The 12,451-nt window shown below is 39.1% G+C and overlaps 1 protein-coding gene across 1 annotated transcript in view; it reads left to right on the forward strand.

Annotated features, from left to right (window-relative positions):
• LOC136886731 (peptidoglycan recognition protein 3) overlaps positions 1 to 12,451 on the forward strand; it is a 72,434-nt gene that overhangs the window by 42,479 nt on the left and 17,504 nt on the right. The window contains exons 5-6 of the mRNA XM_068230975.1: positions 1,112 to 1,316; positions 6,597 to 6,715. Coding sequence (XP_068087076.1) covers positions 1,112 to 1,316; positions 6,597 to 6,715 — 324 coding nt within the window. The remainder of the gene's footprint in view (positions 1 to 1,111; positions 1,317 to 6,596; positions 6,716 to 12,451) is intronic.

The raw sequence follows: 12,451 nt of genomic DNA on the forward strand, positions 1-12,451 counted from the left end.
CAATATGAGAAAACGTCCGCACTTAAATTTATGAAAAGGGGTTTTAAATATTTATTTATTTATTTATTTATTTATTTATAATCCTTTCACAACTTGTAAGATATTTCGACAAATACTATACGTATAATGTAACGAAAAGTTTATACAAATAGAATACTGGTGTTTGAAGACAGAAAGTAATGAATTTGTGTATGTCCGTTAAATTAGAGCGTTCTTGATACACGTAAATAAATAAATAAATAAATAAATAAATAAATAAATAAATAAATAAATAAATAAATAAATAAATAAATAAATAAATAAATAAATAAATAAATAAATAAATAAATAAATAAATAAATAAATAAATAAATAAATAAATTCTTAATCTGTTTACCCTCAAGGGTCGGTTTTTTCCTCGGACTCAGCGAGGGATCCCACCTCTACCGCCTCAAGGGCAGTGTCCTGGAGTTTCAGACTCTGGGTCGGGGATACAACTGGGGAGGATGACCAGTACCTCGCCCAGACGGCCTCACCTGCTATGGTGAACAGGGGCCTTGTGGGGGGATGGGAAGTTTAGAAGGGATGGACGAGGAAGAGGGAAGGAAGCGGCCGTGGCCTTAAGTTAGGTACCATCCCGGCATTTGCCTGGAGGAGAAGTGGGAAACCATGAAAAACCACTTGGAGGATGGCTGAGGTGGGAAAAGAACCCACCTCTACTCCCGAGGCTGAGTGGACCCCGTTCCAGCCCTCGTAACACTTTTCAAATTTCGTGGCAGAGCCGGGAATCGAACTCGGGCCTCTGGGGGTGGCAGCTAATCACACCAACCACTACACCACAGATGCGGACAAATAAATAAATAAATAAATAAATAAATAAATAAATAAATAAATAAATAAATAAATAAATAAATAAATAAATAAATAAATAAATAAATAAATAAATGTTCTTCTCTTCCGTACATCAGAGATGCACAAAACGTGATTCTGGAACCAAGAGCTCGTGTTGAGGCTCTTGCCAGCCGCTCCAAGCACAAGTCTCTACTGTCTTTCGTCGCATATTCTGTTGCTTGTTTATTGCCTTAGAAACGTGAGCTCAGGAAGTCATTCTCCTTTCTCCTGCATGTTTCAGCCGGGTGTCCGGACATTGTGACCAAGGCAGGGTGGAATGCGAGCCCAGTCACAGTGAAGAAGAACCTGACAGTTCCAGTGCCATACGTCATTATACACCACACGTACATTCCAGGTCCGTGCAACAACACAGAGGACTGTAGTAGGAGTATGCGAGCAATGCAGAGTTTCCACCAGGGCAAAAAATGGGACGACATTGGCTACAGGTGAGTATCAGAGTGAATCCTAACCATAGCGGAAGCCAGTCCTTAATAGGAATTAAAAAAAACAGTTTGAGGAATGTTACGCGCTATTTTGTACATTCAAGTCGAAACCTGATTAATATGTAAAGTAGGGAAGATGAAAACCTTTTAAGACGAAAACTGATAAAAGAGTAGTCTACCATTTAAGACGGAAACACGTAGTCTATATGAATGAAACTGTGTAAGGTGAAAATCTGCCTTCTCATGTATTCAAACCTGTTGTCCAGTCAATGACCGGGTCAGGGATGAGATGAATGAAGATCCCAACTTGCGGCGAGGATATGAATTGTGCCGGCTGCCGAGGCCTGTCGCACTCCTCTGGAACAATGATTAATGACAGATGAAATGAAGTGATAGTGGAGAGTATTGCTGGAATGAAAGATGACAGGGAAAACATGAGTACCGGGAGAAAAACCTGTCCCGCCTCCGCTTTGTCCAGCACAAATCTCACATGGAGTGACCGGGATTTGAATCACGGTATCCAGCGGTGAGAGGCCAGCGCGCTGCCACCTGAGCCACGGAGGCTCTAAACCCAGTGAACATAATAATGAAAATATATTTTTGTATTTTTCTTACTATTTCCCTTTACGTTACAACCTCTGAAATGTCTTTATGTATTCATGACTTCTCTTACGAACATAGAGCCACCTCTCAGCGCCTGTTGAAATTTGAAGTATAAATTAACACAAGCATGCAAAGCGTAGTTAATCGCAATCCTTCAGATTCAAAAAGTAAATAATGTAATTTAATATCTTATAAAACATTCGTCTCGTATATAATTTACAATGTGTTCAATATACCGCTACAAAGCCCGGTTTCATCATCGTAGGTTAAATATACTCTAACCGTAGGTTTCTTAACTTAGGGTTAATATTTTAACTCATTCTTACGAATCACGCGTTTCACCAAACTATTTCGGCAGAGGGTTAACTAACACCGGAAACAGCTGCCGTACCGATCAAGGAGGCAGTGACTAAAAAATCAGAGATTATGAACACACTTCTTGCGTGGTTCTTTTGTTTATTTCTTGCGCGGTACTTCGTTTTCTTTCTCAGTTCCGTGGTAGATACTATTATTTCATGATCGTGATAGAACTGATTGCAGTGATCGAAAAATGGAAGTTGTTCAGAAGAGAAATAGGGGCTTTAGGAAAAAGATTACTTATTGAATTAGCCACAATTACTAAAACATTATAGAATGCAAGAAAACTGACGGTGTAAAATTAAAAGTAACAGGGAAATGTAATAGCATTGCCTACATTACAGGCCATCTTCCAACTATCTAACGAATTCTGAGTTTAAATTCACTGATTACTTGACAATTGACATAAAAATAAACCTTGTTGTCTCCGACCATTATATGAAAAGACCATTATATGTGGTATAAAATCTTAATGCAATCAATACCTTTAGTATAGGAGAGAGAGAGAGGCCTGTTTCGGTCAGTTCTAACCTCTCGCGAATTTCATCGACGACTTTACTGATGACGGTTTCTGATGGTCTCTACCTCTTCAGAAATTGTTCCTCAGATATATATTGAAAGTCGTTCCTTCTTATTATAGGCATATTTCTGTTACGAACACCATTTAACAAATCTAAATGAAGCAATTTTGCACCAGATACAAGATTTACGGCGGCCACTTTGCTTTTAACCTCGAGTTAACAGTTTAACCCCGGGTTAAGTTAACTCTGGCCTTAACCTAGAGTTAAAATTAACCCTTCTTGATGAAACAAAATGAACAGTCTAATTCAGTGTTAAAACTGTGTAAGTCGGGGTTAAGGTTTAACCCACGTTGATGAAAACGGCCCTTCAAATGATTTTAAATAAGCACTGTACCGGTTGGTACACCTATACGCCGCACATTTGAATTTTCCGCCTTAAAGTACTCCTCTACTGTTGAAACTCTGAACTTTGAAACTGAATTAATTCAACCGTTTATCAGAAGATGTCACCGTGTTAATTTCGAATTGTTTTTGTTCACTATTATCAAGAAGTGTGGACATTCTCTCACAAATGTCTCTACCAAAAAACTATGATCATGCACCCTGGTGCGAAGTGATGGAACTTTTCTTGAAGATATTTGCTACTCATAAGTTTTCCTATAACTAAATTTCTTTCTTTCATTTGTGGGTTGGCAATAAAAATATTTTCTTTCCGCCAGTTTTGAAGTTAGCTAATCAATAATTTCTGTCAATTTTCAGCCAATTGTATCTTTCTTCCCCAATTTTTTATGTGTAAATTTGAGTTAGCCAATAAACGTATGTGGGCGTGTCTTACTTATTATTCATGAAAGGTCTCGAATCTTCCCCGAGAGTATAAAAAATGGTGATTTTCCTGGCTCTGTGCCACTCGTACAACATCTAGCTTAGTGTATGGAAGTATTGCAGTAGGCGGGAAGCGCCTTTTTCATCCGCCAGCTGCTCTTCTACAAGGTAATAGCCTTTTAACATCTTTATTTCTTGCTAGCTCAGCAGTTTAGCCCTCGGGGAAGGCCCGAAACCTTTTCAATGTAACCTACCTTTCGAATAATATAACTTAGTGCCGGCTTTTGTAAAAGTTTCTTATTATTTAACTGTAAATCGTAAATCGGGGATAGAGAGTGCCTTACCCTCTCGAGCTCCCCTTCATCTTGAGTCGAGGTGACTACGTTTTCATAATCGATTTTCTACTCTTAATGTATTAAAATTTTCTTATACGAGTCACCTCCCTAGTTTGGGAATAGCCGCTGTATCATCGGCCTAGTGCCCCTTAGGTTTTATAAAGTTTCATGTAGGAGTGCAAGCAACGCCTCCATTCATCTTGGTATTTTGGGCCATTTAATTAACATATTGTTTTTCTTTTAGGCCCTGTAGGCTGGGAACGAGATACCCCTGTTTAATTCTTGTAAGTTGTGCCTCGATGGCAAGTTTTGTAAAGTCTGGTATTGCCTTTTAATAGGCTTGAAAAATTGAGAGCGTGTCAGCTCTTTCTTGTGTTTGAAAAGTGCCTCTGGGAGGCTTGAGGTTAAAAGTTGGAAGCAAGTGCTCCTTGAATGAAGGGGTTTTCTGCCCTTTATATGAGTGTACCTTGTTAATGTTGGGATAATAGCTCAAGGATTGTGTAACTGAGGCTCGAAGCCAGAATTTGTAAAGACCCCTTAACTTGTGCTTTCGTTTGTAAATTTATAATTGTACCTGATTGTTATTTCACCTAGTGAAAATTTGTTAAATCTTGTTGTCTATTGAAAATATAACCTTTATTTAAATTTTAATTAATCTTTCAGCTTTGTACTTAGACCCATTCCAGCCCGCACCTTCTTTCACCTCTGCTGTTCCACAGATATCTCGGAACAAGCACCATCATACTAACATTGATGCTTTCACGGCCCGAACTTGTAGACATCATACGGGCGTTTAGGCTTATGCCGTATCAAGAAAACGAGGTGAAACTCTTTACGTTTAATTGAAAACTTCGTTCTGCATCTTCAGAATAAAATCTCGACAGTTCCCGAGGAAAAGTTCTACAATAATGAGCGTTTGAACTCAAAAATGCATGAACGATGGAACTGTAGTGGTACGCTCGTTTGCCACTAGGTGGCTCGCTGTATGCTGAGACAGCGCTCCAAGCGGGAGCTGACGACAACATTAAGCTCCAATCACGGCCGACTTGATGCGTCGCCCTAGCTCGGAGCGCAGCGAGGGATCCAGTCGGCCGTGCTCCAATTAAGGTGTTCTATCACACCGTGTGTGCGCGAGAAGTACCATGCAGGATATAGACGAATGTCATTGAAGAAATAAACAGAAACTAATAAAATAAAATAAAAATCAACGAAAGACACCAGGATAAAACAGAGCTGAAGAATGGAAAGGAAGTATATGGAGAAAACTAGAGGATGAATAATGTTGTGAGATGGTGTAGGAGGGAGGCTGGCATAACCGGTGTACATACGTATGAAAGTATGACATTTAACACACATAACCATCACCAGATGGTTCATTCAGAGAAGTCAATGGCTTCATCAGCCGGGCCTTGTTTCGAAACCTTTGTAGACTACTTACCACATGTGTGTTGTGAGTTATTGGACCTTTATGTTTTCTTATATATATAAATGACATGAGTAAAAGAGTGGAATCATAGGTAAGAGTAATAAATAATCTACACGATTGTGAGCAACTGCAATGTGACCTCGATAACGTTGTGAGATGGACAGCAGGCAATGGTATGATGATAAACGGGGTTAAAAGTCAGACTGTGAGTTTCGCAAATAGTAAAAGTCCTCTCGCTTTTAATTACTGCGTTCATGGGGGTGAAGGTTCCTTATGGGATTCACTGTAAATACCTAGGTGTTAATAGAAGGAAAGATCTTCATTGGGCTATTCACATAAATAGGATTTTAAATAAAGGGTGCAGATCTCCGCACATGGTTATGAGGTGTTTAGGGGTTGTAGTAAGCATGTAAAGGAGAGAGCATATAAGTCTCTGGTAGGACCCCAACTAGAGTATGGTTCAAGTGTATGGGACCCTCACCAGAATTACTTGATTCAGGAACTGGTAAAAATCCAAAGAAAAGCAGCTCGAGTTGTTCTGGGCGATTTCCGACAAAAGAGTAGCGTTACAAAAATGTTGCAAGGTTTGTGCTGGGAAGACTTGGGAGAAAGGAGACGAGCTGCTCGACTACGTGGTATGTTCCGAGCTGTCAGTGCAGAAATGGCGTGGGAAAACATCAGTAGAGGAATAAGTTTGAGTGGTGTCTTTAAAAGTGGGAAAGATCACAATATGAAGATAAAGTTGGAATTCATGAGGACAAACTGGGGCAAATATTCGTTTGTAGGCAGGGGAGTTAGGGATTGGAATAACTTACCAAGGGAGATGTTCAATAAATTTCCAATTTCTTTGAAACCATTTAAGAAAAGGCTAGAAAAACAAGAGATAGGGAATCTGCCACCTGGGCGACTGGCCTAAATGCAGATCATTATTGATTGATTGAGTTGACGTAAAATATTACATTGTCATTTTTCCATTCTATTACCCACATATCAAATTTCAAGCATGTTAGGAAGTATGCTCAAACTTTCGAACAGACACATATGTACACATCTTTTTTAACTTTTATAATTGTTATGATTAAAGAAGCCAGATTTTGAACTAGTTTGATACTAATTACTGTGCTGGAACAGGTTAAACGGTAAAAGAATGCTATTTTCTCAAAACATTATAATATAATAATAGGTCAAAGAGGACTAACGACATTTTTCTCGTTTCCAGCTTCTGTATCGGTGGCGACAACAAAATATACGAAGGTCGAGGCTGGGACACTGTAGGAGTTCATTCACCCAGATACAACTCCATCAGTATCGGGATTTGTTTCATCGGAGACTATCGAAGTAAGTATAAGGCTTATAGAGGCTTTGATGCCTGAAGAGCTTTCCTAAGAAATTCAGCCATATTTTTCACACACAAAATTTGTCATTATGTTGCAAAGAAGCATGAGTTGCACAAAAATCAGGGGCTATAAAAGAAATGCAAAAAAGATAGAGAAATATGAAAGAGAATATCTGTCCCTAGAAATTGAAAAAAAAAAAATACCCAGCATTTAACAATAACTTACCATTTGAAATAAAAACAGGAGTCAGACAAGGGGACTGCCTATCACCAATTCTCTTTAACATTGTTCTAGAAAAAAATCATTAGAACATGGGAAAAAGCCTTGGAGGTGAAGGGAATAAAGGGAATACATTTAGGGAGGAAAGGACAGAACTTAGAAATTAAGTGTTTGGCTTTCGCGGATGATCTTGCACTCTTGGTTCACAACCGAGAAAATGCCCAACTTATGCTGAATACTCTACATGAGATCGCTGAGTAAACGGGTCTCAAAGTGTCATATGAGAAGAAGGAATGCATGGAATATGGACATGAAGGCGAGAGACACTTAGAAGTGAAGCATGGGACTGTAAAAAGAACTGAGAAATTTAAATATCTAGGGGAATCGATAGAACCTAATGGATTGGATAAAGAGGCGATTAGGGCAAGAATTAGAAAACTAGAATTGGCTTACAGGTTAACCCAGAACAGATACAACAAAAGAGCAATATCTTACAAGGCGAAACTTAGACACCACAGCTCAGTGGTAAAGCCAGAGAGCCTGACAACGAATAGAAAGGGTGAGCTTCAAGATCTCGAAAAAAAAAAAAAAAAATAAGGAGAGGAGAATCTTAAGGAAAATTTTAGGACCAAAGAAAAATGCTGATGGGGAGTGGAGGAATAGGAAAAATGATGACCTCTATAAATACACCGAAAAAATCAGTCACCATGCAAAAGCGAAGGCTAAAATTCTATGGGCATCTAGAAAGAATGGATGAGAAACGGTTAACTAAGAAAATATTCAAGTACATCACTGGACTAAAAGCTTCGACGAAGTGGGTGGAAGAGGTAAAAAGAGATGCAATAGAAAGTGGACTTACAGTGGATATGGTTCACAACAGAAAAGAATTTAGAAGTCGAGTGAACAGCATCAAAACATTCCAGGAGAAACCACCAAAATGTAGACCCAAACTGGTCATATCTGAGAAAGAAAGGAAGATCAGAAGTGAAAGAATGAAGAGGTTCTGGGAGAAGAAGAAGAAGAAGAAGAAGAAGAAGAAGCCTTAAGTTCAATGCGGTCCATAGGCGGCCAAATTCGGAAACAAGAAGAAGAAGAAGAAGAATAACTACGTTATTAAATACATTATTCGAACAGGTCGCAATTCTACTTAGCTGGTATTACACGTACAGAAAAAGAAAAAAATATGCTTTACTTATACCCGCAAAAGTAACACTAGTGATTTTAACAATATGGCGGTGGAAATACGTATATCTCGCAAGACACGAAAATACCATGACTATAAAGTACCAACGTGCATGATTAAGGCGACACTCCGGAGATAAAAATATATTTTTATCAAATGAATAGATTTTCACGAAACTTTGTCGGAATCTCACCTACATAAAAGTAGAGATATCGCGAACATTATTTTCTTTCATATACAATTAATAGTTTTTTCCAGAATATTTTTTGAAATTTTTAATTCCATTTTTCATGAAATTTAATTAACATGTTAATATACATTTGTAATTAGGTAGATAATACTTCTTTTAAAAGTATTGAAGTATTAACATTCTATACATAATTTATACAAGGAGATATACCGTACTAAACTTTGTGTAATTTTTACGTTCTAAAATTTTGGACTTAAAAATCCCTACTACTTGAAAAAATTCTTCAATCAAAAATTCCATACGGAGGTTTTTTTAATATAGCTGTGATACATATTGTACAAATTTTGTTACATTTGGCAGAATATTATGGGAGAAAAATGGGATTTAAATGAACAATTACAATTGGCTAACAAAGCACTATTACACTGATAAATTGTTTCAATTCAGTGGAACAACTTCGTGACAAGAAAAAAGATACCCAATCCTTTCAATTTTTATCTCCGGAATGTCAACGTAACAGAAACTATAAGACATCGTATCGACAAGTAGGGTCTCTAAAGTGTATGGTTAGGGACACTGAATCAAAGCCAATGGTTACAAAATTACTATAAATCACCACGTTCACTATTAACACGGGAGAAATAGTAAGGGTGTACCCTTATGAGTTTGTATGGCAGGGAGTATACATGAGAGAATCTTACCAGCCGAAGTTCTATGCTGAAGTATTTTACATAGCGGTTTTCACAGGCGCAACTGTGATATGCGTTCTGTGTGTTCCTTTCGACTGGTTTTACGTCGCAACGATTCAGCTATGACTTATGTCGACGATAGGATACAACAGGACTGAGATTGAGGACGTGACTGTAGCCTTAATTAATTATGAAATTATGAAACGATTACAATAAATAATACCCTCTCCCTAATCTATGATTTTCGAGATTAAGGGAGACGGGTATCTTGAATCTTGAAAATCTTGAATCTTGAATCTTAATAATTTAACTAGTCGTGTACTTTCCCAAGAATATTTTCGAGTTTCTGAAATAGTAGTTGTCTGTCTAGTAGATCAAAAGCTTTTGTATAATCAATAAATACACAGTAGGGCTTCCCTGTTGGATGTCTCAGAGATTCTTCTATATCATCAATCAGGTTTTTTTTATTGCGTGTAGTGTGTTTCTGCCTTTACGGAAACCAAATTGCTACTCTGGCAAATTGTTGTCTAGTTTTCCAGTTAATTTATTTGTCAGTAACTTGGTAAGTATTGGTAAGTGGTTAAGTGAAACCACGGCCGACTGGATACCTCGCTGCGCTCTAGCTAGAGCGACGCATCAAGTCGGCCGTGGTGAAACAATGCATTGGCTCACAGTAGCGCTCGTAGTGGTGGTTAAGTGAAACAATGCATTGACTTACATTAGCGCTTGTAGTGGTGGTTAAGTAAGTGAAACAATGTAGCCTTAATTAAGATACATTTTGCATGTAAAAATCGGAAAATACGGAAAACATCTCCCAAATTCAAGCTATCAGCTAACGGCCCGAACCGCGCGGCTAGTTCACTTGGTGCTTATTCACTCTCAATATGGTGCAGGAAAAATGTACATTATCACTTGTCATTATTTCATATTATTGAAAATGATTTTAAGCCCCTCCATTGCTCCGACGACTGTCTGTCGTACGTACCGTCCATCGGCCTCTCACAGGTGAAGTCCATGGCTCAAACTCCGGTCACTCCACGCCCCATTTGTACTGGATAACTAGAGGTGTGACAGATTTCCTCCGCGCACTCCAATTTCCCTTGTCATCTTTCATTTCAGCAATACTTTCTATAATCATTTCATTTTTTTTCATTTCTTTGACATTCATTAATCGTTATCCAAGAGGAAGTCGGACAGGCTTCGACTGCCGGCATAACTTCCTCTCCTCTAGGACCTCATTCATTCCTGCTCGGTAGACTAAAAATAGACTGTGTATTTTCATTTTTGAAAAATGATTTTCTTAATGTATAAGATGCACTTCTTGTTCATTTTGATCTTTATGTATTCTGACTTCTAAGATTTGTTTCCCCGGCATTTATATACTAACAAAACATTCATTGAAAAAAAAACAACAGCATTGTTTCTGCCAGTTAAAAGCATCCCATTTCCATTCGCTGGATTGAATGATGAAAGAAAGGATCATTTTAGTGGCTCTTAATATTCAGAAGGTGGTTTTTATAAGAAGAATGTTTACAGGAAATATCAACTCAATTATAAAGAAGAAAACTGTACTTGAATTACATATTTCCATATATCTATCACTCCTTAGAACATAGCCTTGTTCATCACGTTCCTGAATGAAGAATGTACATTTTCTTTGGATTTCATTCTGGTGAGTGCAAACTATAGCCGGCCCCCGTGGTGTAGGGGTAGCGTGCCTGCCTCTTACCCGGAGGCCCCGGGTTCGATTCCCGGCCAGGTCAGGGATTTTTACCTGGACCTGAGGGCTGGTTCGAGGTCCACTCAGCCTACGTGATTAGAATTGAGGAGCTATCTGACGGTGAGATAGCGGCCCCGGTCTAGAAAGCCAAGAATAACGGCCGAGAGGATTCGTCGTGCTGACCACACGACACCTCATAACCTGCAGGCCTTCGGGCTGAGCAGCGGTCGCTTGGTAGGCCAAGACCCTTCAAGGGCTGTGGTGCCATGGGGTTTGGTTTTTGGTTTTGGAGTGCAAACTATAACTTCGTATGTGGGGGAAAATTCCGTCCTTTAACAGTGTTAAATGATTACCCAGAGGCTATCTTGATGGTAATAGCGAAAGCCAGAATAAAGGGGAAAGGTGATCGTTTTAATGTGAAAGATAAGTCAGTGTGACAATGGAAAGGATTTATTTAGGAAGTTCACATCTTGTTCGGAAAATTCCCTATGTTAGGATCCCCTTGCAAATTTCAAGTAGCCAAGTATAAGTGCAGGGGCTACCGGGATGTAAACATACAGGTTCCTAGGTCTTCCATTGCTTGACAATTTCTGTTTCATTGTCCTTGAATCTAGAACGTTCGTGTTCCTACCGAATTCTTGATTCGAATTTCCTAGATGTTTTTCCAAAAGTGAGTCAGTGAATGCAAAATATGAATTATGGAATGGAAAGGAAATCGTTTACAGTGCCATAATCTTTCGAAAAATCCTCCTTTTTTTGGTCTCCCGTGGGTTTCTTTGATCACCATACTTTTCTGCAACCTCGTATGCTAATAGCTATAAGGGGCTGACATATGAAAACCATCAGGCTCCATGGCTAAATGGTTAGATTCCTGGCATGGTCGGGAATTTTAAACATAATTGGTTAATTTCCCTGGCACGAGGACTGTATGTATGTGCCGTCTGAATCATCATTTCATCCTCATCACAACGCGCAGGTTGCCTACGGGAGTCAAATCAAAAGATCTGCACCAGGCCTCTCTGGAGGCCACATGGCATTTCATTTTTATATGAAAACCGAACACCCGCTATAACACACATTCCACGCAAAAGATGGGGACACTGTTCTTAAGTATCGATACTGCCACCGCTGTGGTAGGAGAACCGCATAGTGACAACACATTTGTTGGGTTACATCTTTGTTAGTGCGCGGACTCGTCTAGTGTTTTCGGCCCGTTCGGCCAGGTGTAGAAATGGAGACGAGCAAAAAAGAACAGAGAAGTGTGATTCGTTTTCTGGTGGCTCAGTGGTATAAAGTCACTTTGCAGACACTGCGACGCGCCATAAAGAGGAAACGCCCTGGAATGCTGTCGCACGGAGTCACCCTGTTGCATTATAATGTTCGCCCCCATATTTCCAGTCTGGAGAAGGCTACGCTTTAGCAATTTGGTAGAGAAACACTTCAAAATCCTCCGTACTGCCCGGATCTTTCACCTAGTGATTTTCACATTTTCTTGACGACATGAACAAAGACGTTCGTGGACGTCGATTTCATTCTGACGAGGATGTGCAAGATTGGGTGCGGTTGTGGATCCGTCAGTGACCTACCCCTTTCTACAAAAATGAAATCGATCGTCCCCCTTTTAGTAATTACTTTAAAATGAAACCATTCCATGGTCATGTTGTAGCAGGTGTTCAATTTTCCCTTATATTTGCAAGCAAACTTGCAAGTCCCAAAAGGCTTTACAATATTCTAGA

Source organism: Anabrus simplex, chromosome X, assembly GCF_040414725.1.
Source record: "Anabrus simplex isolate iqAnaSimp1 chromosome X, ASM4041472v1, whole genome shotgun sequence".
NCBI lineage: Eukaryota > Metazoa > Arthropoda > Insecta > Orthoptera > Tettigoniidae > Anabrus > Anabrus simplex.